The sequence below is a fragment of the Corylus avellana genome, chromosome ca1 (genome assembly GCF_901000735.1).
Source record: "Corylus avellana chromosome ca1, CavTom2PMs-1.0".
NCBI classification, from domain to species: domain Eukaryota; kingdom Viridiplantae; phylum Streptophyta; class Magnoliopsida; order Fagales; family Betulaceae; genus Corylus; species Corylus avellana.
In genome coordinates, this window is record NC_081541.1 from 31,297,015 (window position 1) to 31,316,499 (window position 19,485).

General features: G+C 37.3%; 3 protein-coding genes across 3 annotated transcripts; 2 read left to right on the forward strand and 1 right to left on the reverse strand.

Annotated features, from left to right (window-relative positions):
• The first annotated feature begins 1,302 nt into the window (after window positions 1–1,302).
• Window positions 1,303–3,369, forward strand: LOC132169491 (serine/threonine protein phosphatase 2A 57 kDa regulatory subunit B' beta isoform-like). Its single transcript, XM_059580523.1, has 2 exons — window positions 1,303–2,428; window positions 2,904–3,369. The coding sequence occupies exons 1-2, from the start codon at window positions 1,412–1,414 to the stop codon at window positions 3,240–3,242; spliced, it is 1,356 nt and encodes a 451-aa protein (XP_059436506.1). The 5' UTR covers window positions 1,303–1,411; the 3' UTR covers window positions 3,243–3,369.
• A 4,726-nt stretch (window positions 3,370–8,095) lies between these two features.
• LOC132169866 (protein FAR1-RELATED SEQUENCE 4-like) lies at window positions 8,096–9,480 on the forward strand. Its single transcript, XM_059580820.1, has 3 exons — window positions 8,096–8,468; window positions 8,587–9,148; window positions 9,303–9,480. Exons 1-3 carry the CDS (start codon window positions 8,096–8,098, stop codon window positions 9,478–9,480), a joined length of 1,113 nt encoding a protein of 370 aa, XP_059436803.1.
• Window positions 9,481–11,138: 1,658 nt separating this feature from the next.
• LOC132169877 (rhamnogalacturonan I rhamnosyltransferase 1-like) lies at window positions 11,139–12,486 on the reverse strand. The gene is made up of 5 exons (XM_059580828.1): window positions 12,480–12,486; window positions 12,133–12,403; window positions 11,818–12,022; window positions 11,581–11,738; window positions 11,139–11,484 (listed from the first exon to the last, which is right to left on the reverse strand). The coding sequence occupies exons 1-5, from the start codon at window positions 12,484–12,486 to the stop codon at window positions 11,235–11,237; spliced, it is 891 nt and encodes a 296-aa protein (XP_059436811.1). The 3' UTR covers window positions 11,139–11,234.
• Between the last annotated feature and the right edge of the window lie 6,999 nt (window positions 12,487–19,485).

Here is a 19,485-nt window from a genome sequence, read left to right on the forward strand (position 1 = left end):
ACTAAATGACCACATCCTGGCCCACTTAAATATTCCTTTAAGCCTAGGTAGTGATGTTAGGTTTTTTCTTGGGTTTGTCAGATTCTAATTATTAGATGAAATTCAACTATTTCCTACTAATTACTCTGTTTCCCTTCGTTCGTCTTGGAGTCTATAAGACAACATTGTGTAGTTTTCTACCAAGAGTTTAAGTCTCTCGGCTTCATTTCTTCCAATTTGGAGCCATCGGGTGTTTGCGACTAACCCTCTTTGACCTATTGAGGTGGTCGTGACCATTCTTCCATGAGTCATCGGTTCGCTATCTTTATAATTGGTCAGAGATGATAGTTGATCACCCCAAAACTTGTTATAGCTGCGCGGCTAACGTGAAAAAGAAAGGTTTGTGTGACTAATGTGGCTAAAGTAGTAAATCTCATATGAACTACCACATCAGTTTGTAACAAAATACAATAATATCGTATTATTCAAGGTGGTTGTGAGTCATGACCATTCTTTCATGAGTCATTGGTTCGGCCATCTCTATAATTGGTCAGAGAGAATAGTTGATCACCCCCCAAAACTTGTTAAAGCTGCGCGGCTAAGGTGAAAAAGAATGTTAGGGTTGCGTGGCTAATGTGGCCAGAGCAGTAAATGTCATATGGACTGTCACATCAATTTGTAAAAAATACTATAATATCTATAATATCCGAGGTGGTTGTGAGTTGTGACCATTCTTTCATAAGTCATCAGTTCGGCTATCCCTATAATTGGTCAAAGAGGATAGTGTATTACGCTCAAAACCTCTTAGAGTTGTGTGAAAGAGAAGGTTAGGGTTGTGTGACTAACGTGGCTAGAGCAGTAAATGTTATATGAACTGTCACATCAATTTGTAAAAAAATACAATAATATTTGTAGTATCCCAATCATTTTCCTAATAATGTAGATGTCTACTACTGGTTTCTGTTTACAGGTGCATTCATTGTGTATTCTTTTCAAGCCATCATTCTCCACAGTTGAGAAGGTCTCCAAGCAACATGGTGGTTAACCAATTTCATCCTACTTTGATCTATGTGGCCCTCTGCTTCAAAATTTTCAGACAGATGGTTGGTGAGGCACATGCATGCTACACATAAAAAACTACTAAAGATGTTGTCCTGTTGCCAATATGCTATTATGACCCAGACAAGGAACAGGAACAAAGAAAGACCCCCAATCACTTTGTCACTTTCCCTGTCACGTCTCTATGAAAACTCCATACTCCATTATGTGTCGGATATTACAACGTTTCTTGTTTATGAAAAATCAGTTGCCCTTTCGGCCTTTCCTTCAGATCCCAAATATCAACAAAGATAAGAAGAAAATATCAAAACATTAATGCCACATAATAATCTATCTTAGCAGGAGAGGAGAACAGAGAGGAAGAGAACAGAGGATGGCTGCACAAAGAAACACCCTGCCTGCCTCTCCAAGGAGAAGATCCACCACCCTTCAGCGCCTCTTTGAACTTGATTCAAGGGATGAAAACAGAAGCACTAATGTTTTCATGTTTTTGTCAAATTCTGAAAACGAAGAAATTCTTTCTATTATCACATACTTCTCCAGCCCTCTTGAATCCCCTTCACCACAAGATCTTAAGCGGCTAAAGCTCACTCAGCTCCTCTCCATCATAAAGCAGAAGACGACACTGCATGATCAAACTCTAGCGCCTCTCATGTTGATGCTTTCGAAAAACCTGTTCCGGCCGCTCCCTCCGCCTTCCAACGCCTCCATTACCTCAGATTTTCCAGATGATGAAGACCCCATTTCCAATTTTTCACCAAAATGGTCGCACCTCCAAATTCTCTATGATATCCTCTTACGAGTAGTTGCCAGCACAGATCCTAAGATGCTTGAAGACCATGTCGACCAGCCTTTTCTTCTCAATCTTTTAGCTCTTTTCCAATCTGAAGACCCCAGAGAACGCGAAAGCTTGAAGAATTTGTACCACCGGATATATTTGAGATTCACCTCCTACCGTTCATTCATGAGGAAATCAATGACAGATGTGTTCTTGCACTATATATTTGACACCGACCGGCATTGCGGCATCGGAGAGCTGCTTGAGATATGGGGAAGTATCATCAATGGTTTTACTATTCCACTCAAAGAAGAGCACAAGTTGTTCTTGATGAGAGTGCTGATTCCTCTGCACAAGACAAAGGGGATGCTGGCTTACCATAGGCAGCTGGCTTATTGTGTCTCTCAGTTTGTGCAGAAGGAGCCTGTGCTTGGAGGGCTTGTTGTGAGAGGAATTTTGAGGTATTGGCCTGTTACTAGTTGTCAGAAGGAGATTCTGCTTATAGGGGAATTGGAGGATCTGGTGGAGAACATAGATCCTGATCAGTATAGAAAGTTGGCTCTGCCTCTGTGTTCCAGGATTACAAAATGTTTGAACAGTTGGAACTCACAGGTAAGCTCTCAATGATACAGTAATTCTCTTAAAGGTGTTTTCTTTATTGGGGTTTAAGGTCTTTCTTTGAAGTTTAAATGATCTCTGGTGCCTTTAGTTTTATTTGCAAGTTACTGGGATCAAAGAAAAGATAATTTTTGGAATCTACAACTGCTAAAACCAAACTTGCCATCCAAGTTTATTTTCTTTTTAATCATGTTTTTCTGTTGTCATATGGGGATTATGATCACAATCTTCAAGAATTAAGATCATGGGGCTAGCTAGGTGCTGCTTTTTTAAGGCTCATCAAATGCCTAAGACACTCTAGGTTGTAATGACTCAGTTTGGATTCTCTCTGTTTGAAATGAAATTAATAGTATTAATTAAAATCATTATTTTTTATCAGGCTTTTGAAATAAGCAGAAATTTAACATGATATTGTACCAGATTCATTGAGTTCCCTGACTCAAACCGTCGTCCCATAATTTGGATCCAGGTTGCTGAGCGTGCACTCTATGTGTGGAACAATGAGCATTTTGTGAAGATGGCGTCAGCAGCAATAGAAGAGGTATTTCCTGTTGTGGTTGAAGGCATGGAGAAAAACCTAAAATGGCATTGGAGCAAAAGCGTAGGGCAACTGACAGAAAATGTGAAGGTGATGCTGGAAGAAATGCATCCATTTTTGTACTCCAAATGCCTCGAAGAAATTGACCTCAGAGAATATAAAGCTCGCCTGGATGAGATGCAGAGGAAGGAAAAATGGGAGAGAATTGAGATGGCAGCAGCCCGGAAGGAGTTCCTTCAACCACCACACTACTTGTGTGTTTCCCATTGAAGAACAAAGTGTACCAACTTGTGCTGCCAAAGTGACTCAAAACCCATTTGAGTATTATCATGGAAGATAAATGAAAAGCTTAATTTCTTTCTACTTAATAATTAAGCTCTACTGAAACCAGCAGGCATGTATGCTAATGCCACCCAATATATACATATATACACATACAGATAATATATATATATATATATATATATACTCATATCTTATTTCTATGATGTAGTGAAGATTATGGCAATTTCAGTCTAATACTGTTGAATATATACATGTAAGTAAAAAATAATTAAGCTATGATCTCATCGGAATTGGTGTCCAATGAGGAGGAACAATCCCTCCATCAACATGAGCTAGGCTTCTGCAACTTAAACGTATGACCCTAGCTCTAATACCATTTGTTAAATCGGACATTAAGGAAATCACATTTAATGACATTTGAAATAGTGACGTTGAAAAAAAAAAAAAAAAGTCACTATTTGGCGTCCTTTTATTGTTCAAGCAACACCATTTTAAAAGTAGAGTCGCTCGGACAGTGCGCGTCACCTTGCATTGTTCAAGCGTCGCCTTCCAAAAGGTAACACTTGGCCCCAAAAGACACCATTTAGTGTCGTTTTCACCATAAAAACAACTTTATTTTTGAATCCATACACTATGTTTAGAGTCTTTTACCAAGAGTCATTATTCAAACGTCACTGAATTAATAGTGACTTTTTCTAGCTAAAAATGTCATCTCTCACAGGTTACTATTTGTGAATTTTTTTGTAGTGTTAGTTGGTGTCTAGTGAGGAAAGCCAAAGCCTTTTATGACATTCAAAATCGCACCCCGCAACACATATTCTAAGAATTGTTTACGTAAGCAGAGCGACATTGTTGTACCTCAATATTTTTGAGTTAAACAATGTCCTAATAAGTTAGAATAATGCTATATAATACAGTTTTAGCTCACAATTATCCCATAAAGCTAACGTAGCAGTTCCAACTAACTTTTGTATTTTTTATATTTTTTTTTAACAATAATTGATTTAAAGGTTGATTGAGATTGTCATATCAGTATTGTAAAATAATTGCACAATAAAAATATAGTTTCTAACATTACTTAATATGTTATATTATGATCTTAATGAAAGAACTCCCTAAGGACAACAACCTCTACGGACTCTCATAAGGTTGTTAATCTGTTTTCCGTAGGGTGAGTGTTAATCATCCGAAAAAGTTGACAATCTTATTTGTTTTTCAACAAAATAAAGAGGAAATAAAATTAATTTTCAGCCAGTTTGAGCACCATTTAGGAATTAGGAATCACATATATTGATTGGCATTTGTTTTTCAACTAACCTTTTAATTTTTCAAAGGGCGTAGGTCTAATAATCTATCTAAGAGCCATGGGGATAGCAAATAGATAATTAATTAATTTGGTTTAGAAATGGGGTTATTGATTTTTATTTCTTTTCTTATTTTTATTCCTGTATCTAACGTAAGAAGTAGAAGATGTCCCGTTTTTCACGTAAGCTTGTTAAGCCATGTTACCATGCCACATATACACCCTTGTGCCCTAAAAGAAAAAGAAAAAAAATAAAAATAAATAGGGTGTAGGTTAGGTACATAAATTTTAAAATGCGACAAAATTAATACTTCTACTACTTCACAAATTTGTAATTTGATACGTCAATCCATCTATCGAGGTTCCAAAGAATTAAAGACCATTTCAACGGTAGAAAAAATAGTCATGTGAAATCACCATTTTCTCTTGGATAGTGTGCACCATGATGGGTTGGTGAGAAATCGGACTTCTGCTCAAAATGATAAGACTTGATGGCTACTCCTCTTAGGCCTTGGTTCCCTAAACATGAAATACAACACGGGACCACCAAAACAAAAAAAAAAAAAAAAGAAAAGAAAAGAAAAAAGTTAATGATTTAATGATTTAAGGAAATTTTTAAGTGGTCAGGACATGTATTATGACGTGTATTCAAATCTTCATAATAGAGAATTCTCACATATGCTTAATTAATATTAGCGGTCTTAAATTTTTATTAATACCCTGGTGGGGTTGGGTCAAGTTTAGCTCAATCAAACTTGAGGGAACACCTGCGGTTTTTATTGTCTAGGCTCCTTTTGTACGACTCCCAGTGGGTAGGTGCTAATATGATCATGCCCAACAATGACGGATCTAGGGGGGTCGAGAGGGGGCATATGCCCCTTCTCGACCCCTAAAAATTTTCCTTACCTCTTGGTAAAAATTTTTCTTATGCCCCTCCCCTCCTCAGCCGTGATGATGCCCCATTTTAGCCATAAGTATGCCCTTTCAACCATGATTATGTCCCAGTTATCATGGGCAAACGATTGATGCAGTGTTTCTATTGCAGTTTTCAGTTATAGGATGTTTTAGGTTTAGATTAGAATGTTTTTTTTTTTTTTTTGACATATCCACACAAGGGAAGGGGAATGGAGGATTCGAACTAGTGACATCCGCTTCATGAGGCGTTGTTCACAGCCGATTGAACTACCCATTGGAGACGTTTAGATTAGAATGTTAGTTGAAATGAGGAAGAAGATGATGACAAATTGACAATCATGTCCTTTAATTAAATACAGGCATTTGGATTGTTTGTGGGCCAATTGACAATCATGTCCTTGCTATTTGAACTCTGTGTGAACCTAAACAAAATTTTAGCTTCTTTCTTTTTAACAATAAAGTGGGCTTTGGAAAGAAGCAAAAAAAAAGTCAATGGGCCAGTGGGTTTGGTTGAGAGTTTTGAGACACCAAACTCTAAAAACTATTAACATCTAAGCCACTAAATACTTCAAACATCACAACACAACATGATTAAAAACAAAAGCGTTTTCTCCAATAAATAAAGCAAACAAACAAAAGCCAAAATTTACGCTTGAAAAAAAAAAAAGCCTAAAGTTTAGTAAATATGTAATCAAATTTTTAGATTTAGATTTAAATTGTTCTTTTCAATTGATTGTTTTAATTTTTATATTGCTATTAATTCAGCCTATTCTTGATAATAACTTTAACAAAAAAATTGAGGGATGTAATCTTTAAATATATAATCAAATTTTTAGATTTAGATTTAAATTATTCTTTTCAATTGATTGTTTTAATTTTTATGTTTTAAAATTAACCAGAATGCATACCAATTCAAAAACTTGACGAGGTTCAATGATGGACAACAGATCATAACACAAGAAGGCCAAATTGCTATTCAAATGTTTTGCCAAGCTCAACCCCTTCTTACATCGCTCATGCACTTTAGTTAGAAGGCAATCATACAACTGCATTATACATCGAAAAACAGCTTCTTTCAATTGCATTGGTGGGATGTCTTCATCTGTAGCACAAGTAAAATTATAATTATGACAATAGTCGCCGCTAATAATGGTCAATAGCTGCGACTAATAGCCGCCGCTATTGTTGTCGCTGCTAAATAATATATATATATATAGTTTTTAGCGGCCACTATTAGCGGCGACTTCTAAAAGTCGAAGCTAATAACCCCTCAATAGCAGCGACTTTTGTTTGGTCGCTAAAGTCTATATTGCTTGTAGTGAATTACATACATATTGAAACTTCCTGACGGCATAGAGCTGCATGTTGATGATGCCAAGATTTTTCAACACTGTCAAAAGTCAACACATACAGGAAAATGCACCTAAGCTGTTAAACATCAAACAATGTGCAAATAATTAATGTCACATGTGATTTCCTCCAATTTTCTACATGCAATAACTTGTGTATATTTCTCAGGGTAGATATTCTAATGAATCTCCCTAATAAAAATACTTTATGCTACCACAAATAGATTTTTCCTTTAAGTTTCTGAATGCATGTTACAACCAATTGACATTCTATAGCTTTCCACAAATTCAAAAACTAGGTCATACCTGGTTAATGAGTTAGATCACAATGAAACTCTTCAGCTCTTTCGTTGAATAAACAGATGAATCATATACTCATCTATGTAAAATAAATTAGAAAATTAAAATCTATCAGTGTGCTATCCAATTCAAAAGTTGGTGTAATAATTCTTTCAATGTTGATCGACAATTGATTTGGAAATGCCTGATGGATACAGCAAATAGATAGGTAGTTGTTGTAGCCAGAAGTAGCTTGCATCTATTTAACGCTTACAAAAACTGTACACCATTCCACATGTTCAGCACTTACAAAAACCATGTACCATTCCACACTTGCAAAAACTATACACCACCATCAGCCAAAAAACAGCAATGCTTCCAAAAAATTCTTGTAACATGTACTAAAACATTAGTTGAACAAAAAAGAGCAATGCTTTCAAAAAAAACAAAACAACATGCTCAATCGCCTATTCAAATAGGTTGAAACTCGTATCCTGCAGCAAATCAAATTAGTAAGTTAGCAAAACAAAAAAACCGTTATAAGTTAGTAAAGAATAAAATTAAAATAGAAAAGAAAAATGAAAAAGGAGAATGACAATGACATAACAATGTAAGTTGACAATAGCAGGGAGCTTCAAGTGTGTTTACCTTAATAAAAGCAGTTTCCTGCGTTCCAATTTTGAGATCATATTGAGTATCAGTTATTGAAGCCAATGGAGCTTCATTTGTGTTAAATTCCCTTTCTTGGATTCCTTGGCAAACCTTCAATTTAAAAAGATACCAAATGTGTTACAATATGCTTGAAATGTTTGTGTTGATTGTCATTTAGTGAATGTTGTGATTCCAATCTTGTTCCAATATGTTGATTGGGTAACTGTATTTTTTTTTTTTTTCATCTAGATGAAAATGAAGTTGTCTGTGATTTAGAGTTAGTAGACAAGGATGACAATGATGTGCAATGTAATAAGAAAGAAGCAGAACCGGAGGTAGGAATGAAGTTTAGTTCTGAAAAAGAACTAATACTATATTATAGGCGGTATGCTCAGCAATCGGGGTTTGGGGTGACATCTAAAGGAGGTAAAAATAATCCAGACGAGAGTCATAAGTACGTCACCCTTACATGTGCTCGTTATGGCAAGAAGCCAACTGATGCAATTAATATTCACAAGCCTAATCCGACAACGAAAACTGGGTGTAAGGCCAAGATCAATGCATTGTTCAAGGATGGAGCATGGTGTTTGACTACTGTTAATGTGAACCATAATCATGCTTTAAGCCCTAGTAAAACAAGATTTTTTCGATGCTATAGGAGGATAGATGATAATGTGAAAAGAAGGCTCGAATTAAATGATATAATTGTGATAGGTGAGTAAGAACTTTAACTCTCTTGTTGTTGAAGGTGGAGGGTATGAAAATCTGTCATTCATAGAGAGAGATTGTCGAAATTTTATTAATAAGGCAAGACATCTTTGGCTTGGCAAAGGAGGTGCTGGAGTACTTTATGACTACTTTACTAGAATGCGAGAAATGAATGATGGCTTCTACGCTGTGATGGATTTGGACGACGACTCTAGGCTAAGGAATGTGTTCTGGGCTGATGCACGAAGCAGGGCTGCATATAAGTATTTTTGGGATGTGGTTACATTTGACACGACGTATTTGACCAATATATACAAAATGCCATTTGCTTCTTTCGTGGAAGTGAATCATCATGGTCAGTCAATACTTTTCGGGGCCGGATTACTATCAGGTGAGGATACGGCCACATTTGTTTGGTTGTTTGAAACACGGTTGAAATGCATGAACGGCCAAGCTCCACTTGCAATAATAACATATCAAGATAAGGCTATGAAAAGTGCAATTGCAAAAGTTTTTCCTAGAGCCCGACATAGATTTTGTTTATGGCACATTATGAAAAAATTCCCAGAGAAGCTAGGATCACATGCTCAATACAAGTGTGGCTTGAAGAGTGCCATACAAAGTGCAATCTATGACTGTCAAACTTGTGTTGAATTTGATAACAGTTGGCAAGGTGTACTGGAAAGGTATAATCTTCAGGATAATGCATGGTTGTGTTGGTTATATAGTGAGCGGGCTCATTGGATACCAGCGTATTTAAAAGATACATTTTGGGTTGGAATGCAAACTACACAAAGAAGTGAAAGTTCATGCATTTTTTGATAATTATGTGCACTCCAGAAGCATGCTGAAGGAATTTGTTGACCAATTTGACAATGCTTTGAGGAGAAAGGCTGAGAATGAGAAAGTAGCTGATTTCAATTCTTTTCATGCCATCCTTCCCTGTATATCTCATTTTTCTATTGAGAAGAAATTTCAAGAACTTTATACCAATGCAAAGTTCAAAGAAGTTTGTTAGGAGTTTAGTTGCTTGATGTATTGCAATTGCTCTCTTATTAAAAGTGAAGGTGCAATTTCTACCTACGAAGTATCTGATGAGGTAACAATTGATGATTACACAAAAGAACGAAATTTTTGTGTTTACTTCAATGGAGATGAATGTGAAGTTAAATGCACTTGTGGGTTGTTTGAATGTAGAGGAATCTTGTGTAGGCATGCCCTTGCTATACTGACATTAAAGGAAGTTAAATCTTTGCCCACAAAATATTTTCTTGACCGATGGAGGAAGGATTTGAAGCGCGCATATACTCTTGTTGAGAGTAGTTATAATGTCTTTAGTTGCAACCCTGATGCCCGAAGATATGATTGCTTGTTGAAAAAAATATAGTGAATTAGCAACGCTTACATCAACCAATGAGGACCATTACATGGATGTGATGCGTTGTATAGACATGTTGCTAGCGAAATACAAGTGTTCAATGTATGAACCCAGTCTACCCTCCCATGATATTCCATGCGCATATTCCAAAAGTAATGAAGCCATTGATGGTGTAGTAGTGAAAAGTACCAAAGTTCTTAGTCCTATAGCGGTTAAATGTAAAGGCAAGGCACCATTCAAAAGAATGGTGTCTACGGTTGAAAAAGTCATGACACAAACAAAAAAGAAACATCAAAGTCACAACAATGCCAACCAGAAGGGGAGAAAAAATCAGGTTGCTTATTTTTCTTCCTTTTATGAGTGTTTCACTTATTCCTACTAAATGCGTGATCACATAGATTGTATACTTATAGACAGTAATTTGTTATTTTAAGGAAGGCAAATGAATCAGTAATTGAGGGCCGCAATATGGGGGAATGATGATTGCTCCACCTCCGATACCTAAATTAGATTATAGAGATAGGCGCCTTACAGTGCTGTGAGGGGCGTGATTGGGAGAAGGGGATAGCCTCTCGGTTTCCTTCTAGAAGTGGCACGTGTTTTCCTTGATCTCCAATGTTATTCTTTTTTTCTTCTTGGGGTGAGATATTTCGTTAGGTTACTATCTTGAGGAGGATCTCATGGCGCGTTGCCTTTTATGAGAAACTAGTACTGCACTTCATTAGTCTCCATTTTTCTTGTTTACTTGCTACTTTGTCATCTCCTGGTTTTTGTATATGCTTGTGTCTTTAGTTTTTTTAGGTTTCAACACTTTTCATGCGACTGATGTCCGGAAGCGTTAAATTATAAATTTCTTCTTCAAGAGTTCCTTCTAAGAAATCTGTTTGAGTGATGCCATTGCTTGTATTCTGATTGTAGCATACCTAATCTCAAATGCAGCCTTCTGGTGACCAATTTCCTAGTACATAGGTTGGTTGCTCATGTCTTGTATTTTTTTTTTTTTTGCTTGAGAATGTTTCTTTTTCTCCAAACAATTTGAACTTGACATTGCCTGTATTCTGATTGTAGCATACCTAATCTCAAATGCAACCTTCTGGTGACCAATTTCCTGGTACATAGGTTGGTTGCTCATGTCTTGTATTTTTTTTTTGCTTGAGAATGTTTCTTTTTCTCCAAACAATTTGAACTTGACATTCCAAATTAAGTTCTCGTTATATTGAAAGTCAAGGTCGTCATCATGGGATCACATTACATTACAGTGAAACATCATTATCATTTTAACATATTTAATGCTATCATAGACTTTCAATTGATTACAGGAGGTGTGTGCGTAGCAAAGGGTGAAATAACACATCTCTAATCCCCTCATCAAAGCGCATAACCTACGTGTTTTATTATGTCCTCTCTGGATTTTTAACAATTGCTGGCAAACATTCCTGCGGATTACTATAGAAATAATCTTCTTGCATGGGTCTCGCAGGAACCTCTGTCCTTCGAGTAGGGCTGCCCATGCGATCAGCATGGCTTGTCTTCACTTCTTGGGAGAATTCATCCCAGCTAATGAGTGACCCATTTCTGTAATGATCTATCAGATACACTAGAAGCCATCTGTCTAAATTGATTGTCATCTTGAACCCCAAATATCTAGAAAACAGTTAAACCACATAAATTTTGTGTAAGAATTGCAATAAACGATGAATTCTAAGATTAATTTAACGATTGGTAGATTATATTGAATACCGTCGATGGCCTTCAACAACCCTTGCCATGTTTCCTCCATATGTTGGCACAAAAATGTCACTTTGTAATGATACAATGTAATCCAGCGCGGCCATCATGTTTGAATGTTTCAGGAAGGGCTTAAGGTCTGAGGTTGTCAGCAATGTTTCCTTTCTAATCTGTTCCATAAAAACAAAAACAAGAGATAATTAAGCAAAGGCTACCATGTGAGTGATTACATGCAATCGATAAACTAACCAGATTTGGAAAAGCTGCTCTGAGGGGGGCCATTCTCCTTTCCCCACCATATATATTTCCAGCAGCAATATAAATTTGGATACTGGGATCAATATCCAATGCCCTCAATGCAAGTGCAGTTTCCTCGGGAGTTAAAGGGCAACGGCCGTCTTTTCTTTTCTTTATAGAATTTATTGCTTTTCGTCCCCACCATGGGGTGTCATATCTGATAATTACATGTACACAATTTTATGCATTGGACATTAACAAAAAAATGCTGTTAATTAAAAGGTTTGGGAAATCAAGGTTTATCTAGAAACGAAGATAACTGATCACCTCAGTTTTGTGAGTTGATCAACTTCTGTCTCATTGCAACCTTCATTACAACTAGTGAATGCTAACATATCCATTTCATATCTGAGACGAAGAGCCAAGTAAGGACCGTTTTGCCTCAGAATCCTGACAATCTTCTTCCTTATTTCCTCTATTGAGGTGGTGAATCTCAGAGCTTCATAGTTTGCTCGGCACCGCAGCTTTTGAAGCTCTTCAGGAATCCCATTATTTGCAAGCCTATAATCAGTCTTAGTGAAATGCAACACTTGGTGCTCTTTTATCCGGGGAAGAATCTACATGCAAACAAACACATGAACAGGAAAACAAATTATACTCACAATTAAATTAACCAAGCATGATTTGATCAAATTGGGGGAAACAACGTGCCTTGTAGTAATAATAGCCCATGTTGGACCATCTGCTGGATTCCATGGAATAGATGGTAGCGTTCTTCATTCTTCTCTTCTGCTCCTCAGGCAACCGTCTCAATATCTGGACCTCATTTCTCAAAGATGTAATGAAATAATTCACGTCAAATATATCTTGGAATTCACTGCTCAGAGTAAAGCAATTCGTTAAGAATTTCTCAATAAGATTCAATAAGAGAAAATGGAAGCAGATCGATCAAAGCTATCACCTTCTGTCATGCCAAATGGAGGTATTGTCCAATTCGGGAACAACAAGCGTGACATTCAAATATCTTGCAATGGCAACCATGTCACAAATCTGTATAACATAAGCAACTCAACGGTACTCAGAAGACACTAATACTGTTAGAATATATAATATATTCTGAATATATTTTGATACTCACCATAATTGTTGATTTGATATATTTTTCCTGTATATATTTATTGATATTATTTTCCAATATTGTACATTAATTCTGTGATTGTATTTCCTAGTTTATCTGGCCTTATTCAACTATAAATAGGCATCTTTGTATACAGTTCAATTCACACAAAAATATAGTATTCAGTTTCATCCCTATATTCTCTGGTTTATTTTAACATGGTATCAAAGCCAAGTTTTGGCCTTGTCTAGAGAAATAGGAAGTCAGTACGTTCTCCACGCAATTCAAAGGCTTTTTCGATCTTGTTTTGGTATAACTATTATACCAACAGGCTCAAAAAGGTCTGATCTATCCTGTGGAGTTCTCAGATAGTAGTTCTGAAGTTCAACGCGCTCTCACGTGCCGTCAGAAGTGTCTGTGTCACTGTTCACGCGCCACCGCCGGCCACCACGCGCCACCCTCTAGTCAGTCATTTTCAAAAAAATATTGCCAAGATCTAGATCGGAGTCTGCCAATCTACTGCCCTGTAGAAAGTACGTGCCACCAGGAGTGCACACGCACCGCCACAACTTTTTGTGGAATTTTGCACCGCCGCACGCGCCATTTTCGATCACCACGTGCCGCCCCTATCAGCCGTTTTTAGAAACGAATCTCAGATTCGTGATCGGAGGCTGTCAATCTATCGAACTAGTTGAAGCACGCGCACCGAGGAGCCACCACGCGCCGCCACCCTTGTAAGTTGTCTTTTGAGCTCACCTGCTTACACTACAATCGGCCAAACTAGATTATTTCTGGTTTTTTGAGCTCACAGACTTGTAATACACTCAGCCACATCAGATCTCAGCCCTTTTAACCAAAGACCATATTCCTTATTATACACTAAGCCACACCAGATCCTAACCCTTAAAAACAAGCTCATATCCCCTATGATACACTCGGCCACACCAGATTCGATCCTCTCACTATGCTTGATAAGCCGAATGTTGCACATTCTAGCCCCTTAATTTACATATATTAATTCCTTAGCATTGTTATTTGTTTGATTTTGTTTTGTTTTTGTGTTTCAGGACTTACTTGACAAACCATTGGGCGTAAAAGAACAAAAAGTTGAGCATTCTGGATCTAGGATCGAGCACAGCACTCTTGGGATCGAGCGCACCTGCGCTCGAGCGTTTGCGGCCAAGGATCGAGCGCATGCCTGCGCTCGTGCGCACACCAGCTAGGCTCGAGCGCACTGCGCTCGAGCGCACCAAATCTTGGATCGAGCGCACACTGGCGTACAGTGCACGGCAAGACTCCTTTTTCCAGCTTGGGCTTGGTTTTCAGTCTCCCAATTGGACTGGGAGACTGACTTTCAATTTTCTAAGGATTTCTAGGGTTTTAGGGTTTTCCAAATCCTTATAAATATGGCTCTAAACATTGTAAACAGACACACCACTTCCTAGAGCTACAAATCAGAAAATTGTCTTTGGAGCTTAGAAGATCATGAGCGGCTAAACCCCTTCGTGGGGTGTTGATGTAACCCTATCCAAGCACAATGGTTTGATTGTATTTAATTTCTAGATTTTCAATTTATGCATGTTGATTGTATAACTATGAGGATTGCTACAATTGATTTCTGTTCTTAATTATTAAATGCAATTGTTCTTAAATTCCAATATCAATATTTGTGAAATTCTTCTCTTGTCTTAGAAAGTATTTTACCTTTGTTGATTTCAAATCATTCTTGATTTCTGTGATTATGAGGATGATGGTTATACAATGGGTTTAATTGACATATGATCAATAGGATTTGATAGGCCATGCTTAGAGAAGACGGATTGTACTACACCCTAATTTAGTGTAATTTAGGTAGACAGTCCGTGCAAACCGAAGATGGGTTTTACTTATTCATTGATTGTATGTATCTTGTTAAATAATTTGATAATTTATACTTAGGGAAGACGAGTTGTACCGCATCTTAGTGGTTAGGTGGACGATCCGTGCCAACCAAAGATAGATTATGCTTATTCTTTGATAAAGTAATTTCTTGTTTATTTATAACATACATAGAATGAATTTCTGGGATTAGTAATGATTAGTCATTGTTGTGCAGATAGAGGTGAAGTCAATACCCTGCTCTCTCTCTCTCATATATTTACTTCCTTTATTTCTGTTTATTTTATGCACTTTAAATTCACACAAACAAATCACTCTCTTTTAATTAAGTTAACTTTTGATCTTTTAATTTTGATAATTAAACCCCTGCAGTCCTTGAGGTTCGACACCCTCTCTATAGCCGTATCCTACAAAGATTCGTCCTATTGTGAGTGGTTATTTTTATAATTGATATTTTTGGTCACAAAAATACCACATCAATTTTTGGCGCCGTTGTCGGGGACTGCTTAACAGTTTTATTGTCAAATTTTAAGGATTAATTTTAGCTTAATAATCTAATTTCCTGTTTTTCGTTGCTAACTTTAATTTTGTTTTTGTGTTTTTTTTTTTTATTTTTTTAGAATTCTCAAACAGGTCCGTAGCTGCCCATCTCTGTGACTGCGATCGAGCGCACGTACGCACTCCACCTTCTGAGCTCGATCCTTCCATGCCTACGCTCGCACCCATCGACGGCAGTACGCTCGAGCGTACCCTGCCGTGCGATCGAGCGCATTAGCAGCAGTCGGCATCCAAATTTCCAGCGCACCTAAGGGCCGTTTGTGAGTTTTTATTTTTATTAATTGTTATTTTTCTGTTGTTATTTTATGTTAATTCTATTAGTTAGTTCATGTGGGGAGGCATTCCAACACCCCATGGACCATGTTCATATTGCTATAGTCCTTATCATCATGTTAAAGATTGTTCTACAGCAGGACAATTTTCTAATTATTCTTATGAGCATATGAACAGACCGTTCTCTAGACCGGGGAATGACCTTTATTCTGATCCCTATAACCCAGCATGGAGCAACCAGTCCAATCTCTCGTGGCAAGCTCAAGCTCCTGGGAATTATGCTCCACAACATCATGAACTGTACCATCAGGCATATCCGCAGTTCAATGATTAATCATATTCCCCTCAATATCAAGCAACTCTACTGTAGCAATACCAGGCCGCACCACCTCCCTCAGATTCTAATTTTGAGGATCGGATGCTAAAAATGATTAGTGAGCTGGCGGACGAGATAAAACAGACGGTCAAATCTCGAGAGGAAATACTAAACTCACATTCCCAATCCATTGCCAAGCTAGAAGCTCAAGTAGGACAACTTGCCAATGCCCTCAACAGGAGGGATGAAGGAAAGCTTCCAAGTCATCCAGTGGCCAATCCTGATGGACACTACATGGAGGAAGAAAGTACTTCTTGTCATAAGCAAGCTATCACCACACTGAGGAGTGGAGAGGTGGTTGAAAACCTCGTGGAAGAAAGGAAGGAGGAGCAAATTGAGGTCCCACAGGATCTACATCAGGAAAAAAGCAAGGAAGCAAGCACTAAGGTTTCTTCACCATCACCTCCTATTCCCGAGATGCCATATGAGCCCCAAGCCCCTATTCCAGGTAATCTGAAATCTTCATTTTTAGGGCTAGATGACACTATCCCAGTCATTATTTCTTATGACTTACCAAGAGGCCAGGAGGGTAGTCTGTTAGGGCTGTTAGACGAAGAAAAAAAAAGACCATCGAGAAGGATCTACCTCGATATGATGGCATTTGGAATTACCCATTTGTGGGTAAAATTTATTCTCTTTGGTCTAAGAGAAGAAAAGATTGGTGCTTCAAATTTAAACTTAAGGGTCAGAGAACACTGCACGCATCAAGGATGTGGATTCTGTTGACTTGGCAGATTCCATATATTTTGACTAGATGAGTTAGTTTCATAGGATCGAGCGCAAGCCCTGTGCGCTCGACTCCTCATTCCACCAGGGTACATGATCTCCATCCAGGTTTACTTTATCCATTGTTGTTTCATTCCTTAATTATATTTTTGCAACAATGTGTGCACTTGATTGGTATTTGGTTGGAGTATCACTTTGTTTTTCAGGACATGTGTTTTTGCATTCAAGTTTGGGGGTATGATATGCCCACATCTGCCCATTCAGGTATTTCTGTACTCTTGATCTTATTCTTTAGTTCTATACATACATTGGGGACAACGTATGATTCAAGTTGGGGGGTATGGAAAAACAAAACACAGTCCATTATTATTGTTATGTCATTCTTAAGCATATGGTTGAGCTTTGATTTTGGTTTGAAATTCATTGTTAGGCTTAAAGCTGTGAACACATGATCATATGAGTTAGGGATTTTGAGTCTTGTTACTAACTTTTGGCAACATCAGATGCTTTTTGTTTCAATTTAAATCTATCTTGAGCACACTAGCACATGTCTGTGAGGTATGAATTTTGAGACCAATTATGTTTGTTTTCAATATCTTGAATTCTGTTGGGTGACATATTGGGTGAATAACTTTGACATGCTATAAAAAATAAAAAATAAAAAAATCAAGTTTGAATTTTTTGCTGAGTAACCGGACCTCTTGCCTTATTAAGTAGTGAGTGTTCGCGTCAAAAAGTGAAATTTTTGGGTTGATTAATAAAATGACTAGCTTAGCTTCGTAGCCTTTTTTACTCGAGTTAGTAAGTCCTTAGGGGTGTCTTTACACCTAGTGCCCTAAAGCCATTTGGTTTGGGAGTCATTGGCCTAACACTCGATACATGGGTCAACTAGAAAGCTTAAGGGAGCTAAGCATTGCAAAGCCTACAAAAAAAAAAAAAAAAAAAAATTGTATGCCTTGGTTGTTTCATTTGATATGAAGTCCAATGAATTCTGAGATGGTGATTCATTCATATTGGAATTATTTTGAAGCCTCATGACTATGTGTTGGTTCACTTTGCACTAATTGAAATTTGTGTATCTCAATCTGCCATTGGTAAGTGATTTGACTTGTTATTCCTTGGAATTTTGAAGATGGAATTTATAATTTTAAACTTGCTAATAAATGAAAACCATTATTTTTGTGATGCTTTATCCTTTTGAATGACATAATGATGACAATGTTTGTGGGTATCATTCCTAGAAAACCCTCACGAGACTTCACTCGTCCTCTAGGGAATGCCTAGGGGTTTAAAAGGCATGTTGCATACGCTAAATGCAATCGTACATCCCACGAAAGATGGACTTATCTTTTTGTTTTTCAGTTTATTTTTTGTTTTGTATTGCTAAGGGACTAGCAATATGTAAGTTGGGGGGTGTGATAAGCACCGAATGTTGCACATTCTAGCCCCTTAATTTACATATGTTAATTCTTTAGTATTATTATTTGTTTGATTTTGTTTTGTTTTTGTGTTTCAGGACTTACTTGACAAACCATTGGAAATTGGGCGTAAAAGAACAAAAAGTTGAGCATTCTAGATCTAGGATTGAACGCAGCACTCCTGGGATCGAATGCACCTACGCTCGAGCGTCTGCGGCCAAGGATCGAGCGCATGCCTGCGCTCGCGCGCACACCAGCTAGGCTCGAGCGCACCAAATCTTGGATCGAGCGCACACGGGCGTACAGTGTACGGCAAGACTCCTTTTCCAACTTGGGCTTGGTTTTCTGTCTCCCAATTGGACTGGGAGACTGACTTTCGATTTTCTAAGGATTTCTAGAGTTTTAGGGTTTTCCAAATCTCTATAAATAGGGCTCTAAACATTGTAAACAGACACACCACTTCCTAGAGCTAGAAATCAGAAAATTGTCTTTGGAGCTTAGAAGATCATGAGCGGCTAAACCCCTTCGTGGGGTGTTGATGTAACCCTACCCAAGCACAATGGTTTGATTGTATTTAATTTCTAGATTTTCAATTTATGCATGTTGATTGTATAACTATGAGGATTGCTACAATTGATTTCTGTTCTTAATTATTAAATGCAATTTTTCTTAAATTCCAATATCAATATTTGTGAAATTCTTCTCTTGTCTTAGAAAGTATTTTACTTTTGTTGATCTCAAATCATTCTTGTTTTCTGTGATTATGAGGATGATGGTTATACAATGGGTTTAATTGACATATGATCAATAGGATTTGATAGGCCATGCTTAGGAAAGACGGATTGTACTACACCCTAGTTTAGTGTAATTTAGGTAGACAGTCCGTGCAAACCGAAGATGGGTTACACTTATTCATTGATTGTATGTATCTTGTTAAAGAATTTGATAATTTATACTTAGGGAAGACGGGTTGTACCGCATCTTAGTGGTTAGGTGGACGATCCGTGCCAACTAAAGATAGATTATGCTTATTCTTTAATAAAGTAATTTCTTGTTTATTTATAACATATATAGAATGAATTTTTGGGATTAGTAATGATTAGCCATTGTTGTGCAGATAGAGGTGAAGTCAATACCCTACTCTCTCTCATATATTTACTTCATTTATTTCCGTTTATTTTATGCACTTTAAATTCACACAAACAAATCACTCTCTTTGAATTAAGTTAACTTTGATCTTTTAATTTTGATAATTAAACCCCTGCAGTCCTTGAGGTTCGACACCCTCTCTATAGCCGTATCCTACAAAGATTCGTCCTATTGCGAGTGGTTAT